The sequence below is a fragment of the Achroia grisella genome, unplaced genomic scaffold, assembly GCF_030625045.1.
Source record: "Achroia grisella isolate CSIRO2021 unplaced genomic scaffold, CSIRO_AGI_Agris_v1 utg856, whole genome shotgun sequence".
Classification (NCBI taxonomy): Eukaryota; Metazoa; Arthropoda; class Insecta; order Lepidoptera; family Pyralidae; genus Achroia; species Achroia grisella.
Window position 1 is genome coordinate 1,255,900 of NW_026713045.1, and position 17,431 is coordinate 1,273,330.

Consider the following 17,431-nt stretch of genomic DNA (forward strand, 5'->3'; position numbering starts at 1 on the left):
TATTACAAGCAGTAAAAATCATGCATATTATAAAATAGTAAACAAGCCGTCTCTGTATGTAAGTATATGATATATTTCTAAAAAAACCCTTTTAAACCAAACTAAACAAATAGCTCTTAGAATTTATGACTGAATTTTTGCACACTAATATCAGAAATGACTGACCAATTGAATGCAAGTTTCCCGTAACATACATTTGCATTCGTTTTATTGCAATAGCTCCTCAAATAAAATTATAACCTTGTTCCAATAACCACACATACGAAGTCGCGGGCACAGCTAGTACGTAATATTTTATTTATTACGTGGGTTGCCGAATATGCTTCAGAATTCTAAAGAACTCATTCAGGCGCGAATTATACATCCATTTATGCTTGATATGGGATGTCTTTAAGTATGTATTTTGGGTCCACATTACCCGAACCTGTCAATCAGGCGGTAACCTTGACAACCTCAAATCTATGAAATTGATAGCGCCTCCTGTGGGATGTGGCGACAGGTTCTATATTGTATTAGTTTATTGAAAGCAACAAATCAATATCTTGGGTCTAATAAACATTACACATCATTGCTAATTTCGTCAAATAACGTACTTTAATAATGGAAATTCTCAGAACGTTAACCATCTTGGGAATTTGATATACATATATGTATATCAATACATTAATACGAAAATTGCGGACGGAGTAGTATAAATAAACGCATACATATAAATAAAATTGGAGTATCTGTTTGTAAAATTGAAATAACCGTTTTTTACTACATGCATATGAATATAAATACGGTACATATGTACACCAAAATAATTTTTTTTTAAATTTTGTCCGTTTGTTCCGGCTAATATCTGAAATGACTGGACCGATTTTAACGGGACTTTTATTAGCAGGTAGCTGATGTAATAAGGAGTAACCTAGAATACTTTTATTTTAGAAAAAAATCTCTAATTAACTTTTTTGTTAAATTCCACGCGGACGAAGTCGCGGGTACAGCTAGTAGTTAATATAGAGGAGTGGAAAACACAGTTTCTTTTTAAAATCAAGCATAAGAAATACTATATCAATAACAAAAATATTACACATACTATATGTCACACACACGGATATAAACTCTCTTGTTTATTGCCTGTGCGACTGCCAGTACCTGTGATTGTAGAAGTCAAAGCCTTAACAATAGAACCTTAATAATGTTCAAACTTATAATTTAAATAATAATGGTCGAATTTCAATCATTACGTGACCACTAGTACATATAAAATACAACAACAAATCAGAATCCAATTTGGTAACAATTGTTAATAATGATACAATTAATAAAAAAATGTATATGATAAATTGTATAATTAGTAATTCCTCAAATTGTTAAAAAAAAGTTGTTGAATTAGTAATTAGTTCAGTATACACCTATATTATTTACTATATATACTGAACAAATAATTTTTTTTTAAACTTCTGTATATTTATTTACCAGAATGCTACTTTCTTACTTGAAAGAGATCCTAACACTCATAGTTTTCGCCTGTTTATCTGATAGACATTCCGAATACGTTATGAAAATACGTACATTTTAGTGACCCTACACGTGACGCAAATGTATAGTCATTATTATATTACAATATGTCAAACTTGAAGCCACACAAAGGAATGGTCCCAACAATGAGTAAGCGGACACTATTACCGGCAATAAACACGATGGAAGTGAAATGTTTACATGTAGGTATATTATATACTATACAAAAGCAATGTGATGACAACCTCCGAACAGGCAGACATAATAATCAATAAAAACCTTTTATACATTCCCAAACATATTTCCAATTTACCCAAACTTCGAGTAGATAATAAAAAAAGGTGTAAAAACAGTATCTCCTATGACTAGAAGCATGGATAGGTATCGCAGTTGGTATGTTTTATATGTATGTTGTAGTATGGTAATTGGAGGGAAGATTGCAAAATGTTATTAATGTTTGCAATATTCGAAATGCGGATAAAACTTTTAATATACTCTCGATACAGTACTGTGTACAGTATAATACTCAATACAATATTTATTGCATTCCATATTACTTACAATTCTTACATTTAGATCAATATGTTACGGCATGCAAACAGTAAAAGAGTAATGCACTAAAGAGTTATGTTAGGTAATGAAAAGTATCCTTCCTACTTTTCTATGTCAGCCATTAAGATTAGCAAGGGTAAAACCAAATTTCGATATAGTTGGATATTATGCTGAATTATATTTATTTATTGATAGATAATCAATCAATTTAATATCAGAATGTAGAACCCAGATAGGGGGAAATATTAGATAGAATCAAATATCTGCACTTCATTTTTAAAAATTTCTATTAACTTGAAGGACTGATCACATGACGCAGGACCTAAGTAGGGTCTCATGTGACATGTCATGAAAATCCATTAATTTAATAAACAATACACCCTAGGTTTTTACAGTTTATTCTTAAAAGTCACACCTATCTACTTTCTCCAAATTAAGAACAGAATTATGCATTTTGTGAAAAGTTACAACTGCACTAAATTGTGTATCATCAATATTATGCGTACTAGTTGAGGTATCTAGTAGGACTAGATTTGGAAATTATTTTTAATTCCAAACCAAGTTACAACGTAAAACAGATCTTGATCATTGAAAAAAATCATTATATGATATTTGAAAAAAAATATTATGATGTCACTAAAATTATTACGAAGAACTGGTTTTTATAAAAACGAAGAAGATAGTATGTATACGAGATAAATACCTATTTATATAATCTACATTAGAATGTACACAGTGAGATTACGCATAGTGCTTGGAACTGTTTGCTGTCTTATCAAAGAATGTTTCCACTTTCAAATACTTTCCTTGGTCTGTATGACGTGCATTCGTGCATGAGGAGAACCGTCGCCCCCCCCCTCTACCCAGTCCACCGCAGCTATCGATCTGCGCCGACCTTGACTTGACGAGCGGCCGCCAGCTACAATTAACATTGACAATAGCGACGCGCGCGCACACCTTATCGGAATCTCGACTCATTTGTTTAAACATATCTAAGTACTTTCATTTTCATCGGACAACAAATAGAAACATTCATCGCTAATAAAAAAAAAACAATAATAACCCTTGTTAATTTATACAGCACCAGTCACAAGTCACAAGGTAAGTAGATTTTGTGTTATGGATACTATACAAATGATAGAAAATTAGAAATAGTTATATTCTAAATACTTAAGAAAACAGCAGGACCAATATAAACACATATATGTGTACAAATGTTTGCACCATACCAGGAACAGAACCTGGGACCACTGGATCCAAAACGGTGTGCCAAACCGCTTGACAATCGAGTTCATCATAAATGATACGGCGGTGGATAACTAATATGAAATAATCTTGTAATCTGGGTTATGTATTTATACATTAACACTCAAATACGTCATCTGAATGAAATGTCACTGTTTCACGCAAATAACATAATGCAGTAGCCAGTTAGTATATTAAAAAGTTCTCTGTGACTGCAACGTAAGAAAAAAAACGAGATTACGAGACCAAAGTCAAACGGCCGTCCTAGACTTGACCCGAAACGCAGCGGGCGGGACGCGCTGGTGCGGTGAGTCAAAGGAGCGGGGGCGGCGAGACGCGTGCATTCGCCGCGAGATATGGGTAAACGGAACGCAGAGAAGCGAGCTGTGGGGGCCTGCGACCTTGGCGATTCGCTGACGGCTACAGGTGTTTTTTGTTTGTACACGAGATCGCTAAGCTATGCTTGCTGGCCAGTCTACACTGGCCAAGACGTCCATAACCGGAACTCGATACGACACGGTAGTCCTTCGAGTTTTAATCATAATACGTGGACTATTCTAAGATAGTTACAAAAATTACTCATGAGCTAGAATAAGAAACATTACGTAAAATTATTATACTACATACAAGTACTACAACTAGCACGTCAAAGCCTTGCTTATCGACTGATCGGGTTTACTGTGCCAGTCAGAACTGGTAAAACTTTCAGCTCTCTAACTATTACCAGGTTGTATCTTGTTTGAATCATCTGAAAAAGGCTGCGCAGTGTCAATAAAGTACGCGCCATACGTATATGTACCGATTTAAGAATGATTAAATAATGACGTAAATATTTTATATACATACATCGTAATTCAACTCTATTGCGCAGGATTATTCGCCTATATCGAAAAATACTAATCCCTTTTAAAAGTAGAGAATAATACATAAAATATTTTCTCCTTTGACCCCAAAATCGTTTTACATTGTTACGCAAGGTAGTCATGTACCTACTACCTAAAAGCTTTCGTAATAAAACAGAACATAATAATAAAATAAATGTTAAGGCATAAGGACGAAGAAGGCAACTAAAATGTTATACAAAAAATATTTTAAATGATCATAACAGTCACATACGCAGTTATGACAGGTATACAATAATGTTATAACCAAACAAAATAATATAATAATGGGGTGATTTTTATAGATTAGAATCTATACATATAAATAAAATTGGAGTGTCTGTTTGTAATATTGAAATAACCGTTTTTTATTACATGCATATGAATATAAATACGGTACATATACCAAAATAACAATTTTTACAATTTTTGTCTGTCTGTCCGTCCGTCCCGTCTGTCTGTTTGTTCCGGCTAATCTCTGAAATGGCTGGACCGATTTTCACGGGACTATTTTTGGCAGGTAGCTGATGTAATAAAAAGTAACTTAGGCTACTTTTATTTTAGAAATATTCTTTTATTTTAGAAAAAATAAAGTTTAAATCCACACGGACGAAGTCGCGAGAACAGCTAGTATAAAATAAACAAGATTTCAAAGGTCTCTTAAATTTAAAATTCCTTTGTCATACTCATACTGCACGAAAACTGAATTAAAGACAATATTACGCAGTAGTATTTCATAGAAGGCAAATTGTTCTAAAGTAATATCTTAGTTTAAATAGATCATTACGTGTGTCAATATGTCATCATAACCGTAATTTTAAACTGTAGAGTTGAACACCGGTCATTGATCAATTGATCATTGTCTTTTCAGATGAAAGTGTTTTAAACGTTTGTAATTAGCACGTAGATGCAACCTTAACGTAAGGTTTTTGAGATCCACTGAATCATCTATTAAACTCTTACCTGCCATTAATATTTTCCTACAATGAACCTGGTATAGATAAAATTGGAGTTCAAAATAACCTATGTAATTAAAAATATTGAAAGATTAACAAGAAATGCCAGATTCATGTACAGTTGTTCCATTTATTTTCATTATAGGATTGTAAATGGTAGATTGGGACTGTAAATAGTAGATTAGGTGTATACAAGAAAGAAAACGCAAATATTTTATCAGGCAGTTATATAATGACGAGCACAATTTGCCGGCCGCCGAAGACCTTGGCCGTGACCAAGCGAAGTAACACTTCCCGCGGCGTGACGCGGCACAGACTTGCGATTAGGGACACGCTATAACCGATTTTATATACTTTAAAATTAATTTCTAATTCGGTTTGCAGTCATATAAAGTTCGTTAACTATATTAACAAATATACATTAACCATTTCTAAATATTATACGTAATGTGATTTTTAGTCCTGTCTCTATGCTCACCTGAACGAATTTTATTTAAAGATATATACAAGTAAGTTTTATTAACTGATAAGATTATGGATATATCGATTTACTATATTGTAAGGAAAATATAAACGAGTTTATGATCAAGTTACTGCAGCCTGTAGTGACTAAATCAAAAGTTGATAGTACGTCGTTAACGGTAATGGAAGAAATTTAAAACATGACATAAAAATGAAAACATAATGCAGACATATTGTTATTCGTCTGAATCAATCACGATGCACACAAGGACAAGAGAACAACTTAACCAGAAAGAATTATTACACGTGGCAAAGCGGATGACAGACGAAAAAGCATCAACGAAGACTCTGACAACCATGTCTTTCTATCATGCAACTCAACTCAGATTCCAAAAAGACAAATGCAGTAAGTTACCTAATATTCAACATTATTTTTTATGTAACTAAAATAGTACAAGCTGATAGTAAATGGTAATCTACGCCTATATACATGAACAGCACCACGAACACCTCGTTATCAGCCTTTGAAACCACTCATTACTTTACCGCTACGGAGGATTAAGATGTTACGCATACATATCCTATAATTTCATTATTTTATCTAACCTTTCAACAGAAATACAACTTATAAAGCAAAATACTAGCGGCTCAAAGAGGTAGGACTGAGGTATCCACACAGACTACATTTTATTCTACATCAGTATAAAGGTATTTAGACACATGAATTATTATACATTCAAATTCAAATTCAAAAATTATTTATTCCTGTAGGACAATTTAGCCGCTTATGAACGTCAAGTTTTTACATTATATTTTTTTTTCCCTACCGTCCAGTACGGTATATAGATCCAATTGAGAAGAACTGGCAAGAAACTCAATTGTATTACTTTTTTTTAAAAGCCAGTTTATTTACAATGCATAGATATTTATATGGGTGTCTATGTCTAACATTAAATGAAAATCCCGTACATGAAAAACTATTGCCATGCACGCTCGTCATTCAAGTAATCGTTTAGTGAGTAATAGGCCTTGCTCAGTAAATATGATTTAACTGATGTTTTGAATTTATTTAAGGGTAATTCCAATATAGGGCTACTGTTCATGTTATTTATAGTTACTACTAGTATATCTCTCACTTTTATTTCAGTAAGTGTCATTTTAACTGAGTATGGAAAGATCAAAGACAAAAGTTATGAAATACTATCTTAGTTCATCTATCATATAGTTCCTTATATACATAGTTCAAGTAGATCTACATTTGTAATATGGCTACCTATTACATAAGTATATTAAAACATTTTCAAATTTACAAGTACTGTAGTCATATTTGCGTCATAATATTAATTGTTATAAAGCACGGCTAACATGTAATGTATTCTGGGACTCAAATAAAAATTCATTTATTATTTTATAGAGCGGTTTCCAAGACAATTGTATCATTGTCAAGGCCTTCTACTTTATTTGAATTCATTGCCGCCCTCACGTTAACTCACATTAGGAATACTAATGATAAATTCGTACCTACTTTATTTTGTGTAGAATGGATGGACACAGAATGAATCATAATTTTACCTGTTTCGCTAATGTTTTTTTTATTTATTATATTTAATAACTATATTTTTCATTGATAAATGCTTTGATTATCGTTATTAATATTAAAATAATACGTTAGACGTTGTTAATCAAGACTAGGTTTACCATTTGTATCTCTCTGTAAGTAAGTAATATAGCCAGAAGCAACAGAGATGGATTCAACATTTTTTTCGTCACAATCCAAATCTTTCTAGAAATTACTTCCGATTATATAGTAGGTATTAATATTCTCTGCACCCATTACCATCATTGTTTCAGATCTATTTATATGTACAGAAAATAATCTAATGCAAAATATTACCCTAATTGCTTTTAAGAAAAACAGATCTTAGTAAAGTATTATTTTAATACTGGTAAGAAAGTATCAACGTGTTATAAAGGCGAAGAAAAACTAAAAGACTAGCTGCTCTACCATCAAACCAAATGCGATCGATCGACATTGGAATATGTTGTTTTGGTTGTAAATATACACTACTATGTACACTGCTTTCATATTTCGTGGTCTTCAAAGGAACTAACCAATATAGTGGTATATTTATTCGGTTTAACTAATTACGTTTCAATGAAACTGCAAAACACTGGATTGAGTTGGGCGTATTAATATAATTATTTATATATAATACGTAAAGCGCAATTTTCATAAAAAGAACTACAAATTTTTGCTTCACGTATTATATTTATGAAAATTGCGCGGACGAAGAAGTATAAAATTTCCTACACTTATAGTTTATACTGAGGAATGTTGAATACAAAAATTACATTAAATTAACAAAAAAAAATATTACAGACATCATGTATTTGACACATAATTTATATACTATACAGGTATGTATCAAATACATATTACTTATTGTCTTTTATAATAGAACCGTAATAATGTTCAAACTTGAACTTCAATTAATTATGGTCTAATTCGACCATTAGGCCACCACTAGTACTCAATAAATAACCCTACAGTAATGTTGAATAAATGTCATTATTACTATTTATTACTAGATCTAAGAAAAGAAGTAGAACGAAGCTTGTAAAGTGAGCAGGGTTATTGAAAAGTGTAAGTAGTTTAAAAAAATATTATTTAAATTTATGAATTACTGACTGCTACAAGCTACTTTGTCTTTCGTTATTACGAGATATTTATTGAGATAAAAGATAGCCTATGCTCTTTCTCGTGATACCCACACTATTTTCATGTCAAATTTCATTAAGATTCGGAACTTTAAAACCTACAGATGGAGATACAGAAAAGAAAAAGAATTTAATAGGTTTCTGTAGACTTTCGGTCACGTAATAATAATATAGAGACATTATTTTAAATACACATTACAAAAATAGTATTAAGTAAAAAGTATTATGAGATTAATATGACGACGACATGAACAAAGACTGGAAAGATTTACTCATAATTAATCTTCAAAGTTCAAGGAAAATATCTTTATCTAATGTAAAGCTAAGAGTTAATTTGAGTAGAAATTAAAATGTAAGCAGACAATATAGTAATATTTGTATAAAAGAAGTATGAATTTTGTTTTGATAGTAAAGCTAAAAATACGCCTACGCATCAAATAGCTGATTGACGAGCGGAGATGGTTAGATTGTTGACTAAGTGTTACAAGGCTAAATCAAAACATCCCTTTGTTGTTCCTTTATTACGATGCTTTAGCAAGATACTCGTTTCATCTCCGTACTGTTTGGCACGCATTCGGCACAATGTTACATCACGCTGACGTCAAACTATCAAATGAGTAAAGTTCTTGCCTTGTTAAAGAGATAGAAAGTAAAGTATTTTAAAATTATTAAATAGAAATATAACTACAACGTTCGAGGTCCAGATAAATGTATTGAAGACGCCTAGAGTCAATACACTTGCAACCTTGCAGTGTTCTCTACAACTCGTGTCAGATAAAGATATAAGGGCATTAAAACATTGCTACTTTATAAGCATACACAAGTGAAGTTAAAGGATATTCACACATTATATCAATACAATTGTTTATTGAACATTACAAACACACAATGAACAAATATGCTGAGTGTTGGTCACATGAGCATTAAAAAAAATAACTAGACAATATTTTTTCAGATCCCTGAATGTGATGAAGATTAAATTTACCTGAAAGTATTAAATATTTGTTTTAGATCAAATTGAAAAATTAAAGTTATCTTACATATTTAACTACTTATATATTCACAACTTGAAGAACATGAACAGCTCCATGTTCAAAGCATGTTTATAGAGTTATCTATGAATAACGCTTTAAAAAAACTATAGGTGAACGAGTTCGTAAATTGTATAAATTCTCTAGAATTAACGATATCATAATACATGTTTACAAGTAAATGTTAGCAAATCTCGTTATACTTAAATAAGTAAAATATATTAATTAATTCTTTCAACGAATTTACGACGTATACGTGATTATAGCAACTGTACGCATATAATAATCGTAGAATATAAGTCTATCAAATTGTTCACAGAGAGAAATAAAATATTGTGCAACATGCAGAACTTCATTTTTAAAGTTGACACAAATGCCATGAGATATTATGTGCCGTAGTCTGGAGTAATGCATCACGGTCGCTAGTGGCGGTGGCGTTACGGCTGGGGCCTTCGTGACGTCACTCATCAAAGGTAACTATTAAATTACAGTTGAAATATGTTGAAAGCCGGTTGCGGATCGTGCATCGATTTTCGAATACCGTCGCGAGCGTCACCGGTCCTGCAGCCGGTACGGGCGGCGTCGCTGGTGTGACTGCCGCGCCGCGTCCCCGCTCGTGTCCGCGCCGCCACCGTTTGTTTTGCTGTATTTTCGTTGTTAATCATTCTCCTTGACCTTGTGCGACGTCGAGTGGTCCACTGCACACGACTGCGCACCCCTCACCCTGTTACCCGCCCGCGATGCCTGTCGCATGTCGCCGCCGCATCACACGTGCTAGCACTGTGGCGGTGCCAATTCCAGTACACCAGTATACCCTCAACCACAACTCGCTTTGTAGGCCTCATAACTTTAGAACATCATAGAGACCTACTACACTTATATACACTATATACTACTTATATACAATATAGTAGTGGTAGCCATAATGATCTAGATAACATCTAAATTATATCTTGTGCTTTAGACGTTTTAGTCATATGTATGTTTGACCAAAACCAACTAATCAGAGGAACAGTTAAGGAACAACAAGAACAGTTAGAAACTCTAATTTTACGACCACGGACGAAAATTTCAAAGATTTGAAAGAAAGATTGCGAGGAATCGATCCCGGGACCATCGAAAAGCCGTCATTTGTTTTTAATACAAGCAAAAACACTGGTACATATTATTGGTAAGATTTTTTTTAATCTGAAGCTGAAGCTGAAGTAATTATGTAAATTGAAAACGGCGGCTGCAAAAATTTGGTACGGGCTTGCAACCATTTCTTTAAGCACCATTGTGGTTTATTACTGTTACATTACTGTTTATACATTGTGTATATTTTGATTTAGCCAATAGCAATATTTCTAAACAATAGTTTGTATGCAAGTTTAATTTTCATTGATTAATAATTTATTTAACAGCTGCAAAATTTTCCAACTATCTGTTTACATACATGTGGTTTATTTTGATCAAAATTGTGCAGAAAAACTTTAAAATGATTATATTAAATCTTACTTTAATTAAAAATTGGCCCATGCCCACATTCCCTATAAAATGTAAAATTCACTAGAGGAAATTAATTTTGAATATATGATAATATCAGAGTAATTATAGTAGTATTATTTCACAATACAGTCATATTTTATATAGTATTTGGGCAAGAGTTATTTCCTTTGGTTAACAGTAAATCTAATATTATATTAAGCCACACCATACTGTTTCATATAAAATTATTATTATAACATTAATTATATAATAATGTTTATAATACAAATAAAAAAATTAAATAGGTTTTTAATTTCAATTTTCATTCCTATGTTCAATATGTGTGATACAAACTATGTGCTTCATTTATACCAGTAGCGCCATCTAGATTGATATAACTGAACTATGTAACATGACACTGTATGAAACCTCTACACTTTACAAACCTTCAGTTCCTAGGTTGATTACTTAATAAATTTCTACATGCAACGCCATCTGGTGATATTAATAGTATTACCAGTTACTATTCATTTATTATTAATTAATGCCACAGCACAATACAATAATTTGTGGTCAAAGGCAGTTAAATATCAATAATGGTATTAAGTAATTGATTAGTTAGAACAATAATTCAGTCACTCTGTTGCATATTATATATAGAATTTTTTTGTCAATTAAGGCATATTTTTCTTCTAGTGAGTGTAACAACTAAATTGATCAGTAATTCTGTTCAAATGGATTTCCTATTGGACCCTACATTATTATGTTTAGAAATGGGAAATAAATATATAATGTTGAAATACTTAGTTAAATTAATATTTTCAAATCTAGGTTCTCGATATCTCAGCCTAGTGAATTCCAAATTAAACAGATTTAATACTTTAATCTGATAATATCTAATCTTATTATCTACAACAAAACTAAATAAATTTACAGAGAGAGCTCTACTCTCTCTGTAAATTTATTACAATTCTCATTTACTGTAATTGAGCCTACTTCTACTAGCCTATTAGTATAATAGAAGGAGGCAGAGATTAAATCTGCAGCTCTTTGTCATCCTAGAGAGTAATACTCTATGATAAAAGAGAGTGTTGCAGGGATAATCTCTCTAGCTCTTTGTAGAATGAAATGTACAGCTTCAAATTTACAAAATAAATATTAATATAAAATTTGTTATCTAAATTTTTGAAGGTCTGTTTATATGTCAATGTAGTAAGCCTTATATAAAAAAATAGCACAAATCTTTATCTCCATATTCCAAATAGCTCCTTTCAGTCTTATCCATGTAACTACATGCAACTTAAAAATGGAAATGATGGCTCTAACTATATTTTTGTAATGTTAAGTTACATTCTGCTATATCTGCCTCGGTGCTTTAGCGATTTAACACACCGTGTCGCTTCTTATAGCTGAAAGTGTGATTCCTCACACTACGAATATTTATATTCATGACTTTTTATATTGGTCTGAGTGTATTCTTAATACATTATGTATGTATTTACATACACAAGCTCTGCTTAGCTTAGGACTAGGTGGTATTGTGTGAATTGATCTAACATATTGGAATCATAAACTTTAGTTATAATCACTCATGGTTTTGAAGCACATCTGCTTTGGCAAAGTAACCTTGTACTGGCATGTACTTAAACCTTGTCATACTATAAATCCACGAAAATAGTTAATTTCTTAATATTTACACTACGATAAAGTTAATTTTAGTAAACGCGACTGTAGTATAGTATGCTGAATTTCATAGCAGACCATACCTAAGCCAAAATCTACTTCTTTATTTAATGAACCATAGCCACACATTCCCATAATACAACGTATTAATAACACGTACTAATTGACGAAAATTAACAAACTTAGACCTAAAAAATCCAAAAATATAATCTAAATAAACAATTCGTTATCTCGCATAATAAATGTTGTTGTAGTAAGATTTGTAGGTGACATAAATATAGGTATTGTATATATGATAAAACATGTACTTGCCTGATTCTCTTGAGGGCTCCATCCTCTTTTCTAATATATATATTTTCTTCAATAGGTTCAACACTTTCATAAATTATTACAGTGGCAAAGATGAACCTGTCAGTAACAAGGTCGTTGAACTAAATATACCTATACTTGAAATTACACCCGTTGTAAAACATAAATCTTTGGGGGTTCCTTGAAACACATTGATTATTAAACCTGTTGATTCACTTCAGTAATGAAATCTATATTTAACAACGCAACGAAAATTTTATTTATGATTTCACAAATAAGTAATTAGCTAAAAATAATTTATAATGATTTCAATACACAAAAAGACAGAGACAGATGACAGAAAACTAGTAAGCGTCACGTCAGAGAAATTTCGTTTAGAAATCTGCGTTTTTCTTAAGGAATTATTGAGTAAGTAACTGGAATAGTCTCTGTTTCTGATATTCATTGTATTGTCTACCGGAACGGATAAACAATTCTGAAGCGTGTCTCTTTCTAAGGGAATCATAACATGCGGCTTAAATTTAAAATTCTTATAATTTTTTAACCTGAAACAAAGTATGAAATAAAATTACATATACAACTTTTAATTTCTAATTAATATTAATATTAATTTCTACTGTTGATGCTTTGAAAAGTAGTAGGTTTATTCCTCAAATAATATGTTATAACACTGTACATCTTAATTTCTAACTTATATTTGTATAAAAATTAAATACTTTGGTAAATATCAATTAAAATTTATAACAAACTTGCTTTATAAAAGTATTTGAAGTCTGCTTTGTTAGAAATTTATTTTCCGGTTTACTTTATCGATACTGGCTACAAAAACATATAGTGGTTAATGGCTGTAAAATCTATAATTTCGCTTATACCATAATATACTCCACGCATACAGTATAGTATAAATTGTATAGTCACTACTAATCTGTACAGGTAGGGTACCTGTACAGATTAGTAGTGATAGTGGTAAGAGTGTAATAATAATATTACATTTTATGAGAACAAAAATATTTTTTTTCTTATGTGTTAAGTAAATATATTTTAAACTTTTAATTATGATCAAAACTTTAATAAACGCATTTTGCCTTTAGTTTTCTTAGGTTGCTAAATTGTAAATTTTTGTTCTATTTAATTTTAGTTCTTGACCATCTTTTAAAAAGGAGGAATAGGTTCTATTACTACGTCTTTCATATCTATTTTTGTTCGATGTTGAGAATGTCAATCCATAATCAATTAATCAATCAATTTATGATAAATAATAATGTCCAAAAAGATCATTGTTTCTCCTTGGTCTATCTGATTTGTTGTTATTTGAATTGATCCATATTTCTTATAATTTAATGTTTAATTTTTACGAACATTTTTATGTTTCTGTAGGTTGTATATGTGTCTCAGTAATTGCTATATCATTTTGTGTTATTTTACTTTTTAGTGTCGGCTTCCGTCTACTTTCTCTAGTTTTCAGTTTTTTTGTCTATGTTACCGAAGTCAAAATATCGATGTTTATTAAACATGTATATCTCATCCCTAATGGTAGTTTCATCAACGTCAAGGTTAATAGTGTCAAACAGAATCTAGTTTCTCAACTTATTGTCTCACTTTGTCAGTGAAGTTCTAAGTAGTTGAATGTTTTTTTTATTTTTACTTCGCAAAAAGTATATACATATTTTCTACTGATTAATTCGTACGCATTTGTTCGTGTTTTTTAAATAGAACTGATAGTTCTTCTAGTCTATGTACTTACGTGTTACTCTTTATTATTTTTATTTTGTATCTGATACGTGATTATATTTAAATTACGAGTAGTTAAAATTGTATAAACTTAGGCTAGTTGTCCTTCAAAACTTGACTTTTAAAGTTTTAGTGCACGTTAGGTATAATCATGGAAAATAAAACCGATTTTGAATATCCTCATACATTTATACTAGTGGGAGCATCTGGTGATCTTGCTAAGAAAAAAATATATCCTACTATATGGTATTTGTATCGTGATAATCTTCTTCCAGAAAATACAAAATTTATTGGTTATGCACGTACTAACCTGTCAATTTCGGATGTTCAAGAAAAATGCAAGAAATATATAAAAGTGCGTCCTGGAGAAGAGGAAAAGTTTAAAAAATTCTGGGACGCAAACGATTATTTGGCTGGATCATATAATAAACGAGTAGATTATGAGTTCCTTAATCAAACAATTGCCAAGTATGAAAAAGGAATTGTTGCTAACAGAATTTTTTATTTAGCTGTACCTCCAACTGTGTTTGAAGATGTGACTGTAAATATAAAAAATGCTTGTGTATCAATCAAAGGATTTACCCGAGTTATTATAGAAAAACCTTTTGGCCGCGATGCTATAAGTTCTGATAAACTGAGTAATCACCTAGCTGGCTTGTTTAAAGAAGAACAGATTTACAGAATTGATCATTACTTAGGTAAAGAAATGGTCCAGAATCTGATGACCATCAGATTTGCCAATCAAATTTTCAGTCCTTCATGGAATAGAGAAAATATTGCCTCAGTGCTAATTTCCTTCAAAGAACCATTTGGCACTGAAGGTCGAGGAGGTTACTTTGATGATTTTGGTATAATTCGAGATGTTATGCAGAACCATCTCCTACAAATTTTATCTCTTGTTGCTATGGAAAAACCTGTGTCTTTGAACCCAAATGATATTCGAGATGAAAAAGTTAAAGTACTGAGGCATATTAATCCGATTAAACTTGATGATATACTTGTAGGACAATATGTTGGGAACCCTGAGGGTCAAGGTGAGGAGCAACTCGGATATCTAGATGATCCAACAGTCCCAAAAGACTCTGTTACTCCCACATATGCATTAGCTGCTTTACATATAAACAATGCCAGGTGGCAAGGAGTGCCTTTTATACTGCGTTGTGGTAAGGCACTCAATGAAAGAAAAGCAGAAGTGAGAGTACAATACAAAGATGTCCCTGGTGACATATTTGATGGTAATGCTAAGAGAAATGAGTTGGTTATAAGAGTTCAGCCAGGAGAGGCACTTTACTTGAAGTTCATGAGTAAATCGCCTGGTATGAAATTTGACCTTGTGGAAACTGAATTAGATCTAACATACAGTATGCGATATAAAGAAACCGATGTTCCTGATGCCTATGAGAGACTTATACTAGATGTGTTTACTGGAACACAGATGCATTTTGTACGTAATGATGAGTTAAAAGAAGCTTGGCGTATTTTTACACCAGTTCTACAGCTGCTGGAGGAACAACGTCTTAAACCTCTTTCATATGTATTTGGTTCAAGGGGACCGCTACAAGCTGATACAAAATTACTGGAATATGACTTTAAATATTCTGGTTCATATAAGTGGAAAAAACCACTCCCTTAACATGTATAGTTTGTTGTGATATTAATATAGGTGACAGTATATTTTGTTAAGGCTTTTAAATAACTGGTATTATCTATTAAATATTTTTTAAAATTTTATATGTACAAAAAACATTCCTAATATTTTTATTTATAAATAGGGACCACTAAATGTGGGAGCATATTTATAGCTCCATATTTACTTGTAATAACAAATTTCAGTATTCATGATTAAGTTTATTTATATTAATTGGTATTGTTAAGGTCATTTTAAGGTCAGTTAAAGTCTCATATGCCCTTGTAATGTTTATATGTAAGTATTATGCTTGCACATAAGTTTCATTGTGACTAGAGAGTAATAATATAAGGGGAAATTAGTGCCTTAATAATTAACTTGTATTAAAAAATAATATCATAATATAATTATGATTATTAAGCAATATTAGTGACAAAAAAAACAGGTAGTTCAGTATTGTTCTTGTAAGAAAGGTCAACTTAGCTCACCTTGTAAATAATCTGTATAATGTGATTGTAACTTGATTTGAACTCAATAGATATGTACTTAATTTAGATAATATGACTAAGATAATAAACAATTGATTTGTTACAATTATTTTGTATGAATAATATATTTTTTTAAACTAGCAGTGAGATTTGTTATAAGTACCTGTGTATTGACTAATAATATTAAGACAAAAGTATTATGTTGAGGTCTGACTTGAATATTAAATTTCCAACCTTTAATCACTTACCTGGCAAATTAGCATAAAATTTTTAGTATTTATTTTTAAATGATTTTGTGAAGTTTTATATAAGTTGTTAAATATGAACACAGACACTATTATGTAGTAACATTATATTCATGATATCATCATTAGCAATAAAATGAACTCATTACTAATGGGGACTCTCTAAAACTATTTTCAATTTTGGGTTTTTATGACTATTAATTTTTATATTGCGAAACAAACATTACTTCACTGTAATTTTTTTTATATAATATAAGCAAAATCTGATTTCTGCATTTTTTTCTGGATTTCCTACATTTTACTTCTTACATATAGTATATTTTTTTATCTATCCTTATTGTGTTGGCTACTGCTGCTGGCCTTTACAGCTCCATCGAACTATGGTGGTAAGTGCAGATGGCATATCAGACTCGCGGAATGACTTATGGATCCGCTAAAGGTCGGCTCCTGCCTGACGGATACGACTTTGGTCTGAGGGCACCGCTACAGGTTCGAATTCAGATCGTCGTAATTTCTATGTACACCCCTCG

The 17,431-nt window shown here is 31.4% G+C and overlaps 2 protein-coding genes across 4 annotated transcripts in view; one reads left to right on the forward strand and one right to left on the reverse strand.

Moving 5' to 3' along the window:
• LOC131852705 (protein ultraspiracle homolog) overlaps nucleotides 1-13,160 on the reverse strand; it is a 51,204-nt gene extending 38,044 nt beyond the window's left edge. Inside the window, exon 1 of one of the 3 annotated variants that reach the window (XM_059203422.1) lies at nucleotides 12,814-13,160. In XM_059203422.1, the coding sequence (XP_059059405.1) occupies nucleotides 12,814-12,883 (70 nt within the window). In that variant the 5' untranslated portion in view covers nucleotides 12,884-13,160. Of the gene's footprint in view, nucleotides 1-9,840; nucleotides 9,953-12,813 lie in introns of those variants that run through there. The other 2 variants (XM_059203420.1, XM_059203421.1) reach the window with 2 other exon arrangements.
• Nucleotides 13,161-14,395: 1,235 nt separating this feature from the next.
• On the forward strand, nucleotides 14,396-17,168 carry LOC131852644 (glucose-6-phosphate 1-dehydrogenase). The gene has a single exon (XM_059203341.1). The coding sequence runs from the start codon at nucleotides 14,693-14,695 to the stop codon at nucleotides 16,172-16,174; it is 1,482 nt and encodes a 493-aa protein (XP_059059324.1). The 5' UTR covers nucleotides 14,396-14,692; the 3' UTR covers nucleotides 16,175-17,168.
• The last annotated feature ends 263 nt before the right edge of the window (nucleotides 17,169-17,431 follow it).

Bases quoted from the DNA above. Each gene is read 5' to 3' on its own strand.
- LOC131852644 (XM_059203341.1), top strand. From the start codon at position 14,693: ATGGAAAATAAAACCGATTTTGAATATCCTCATACATTTATACTAGTG.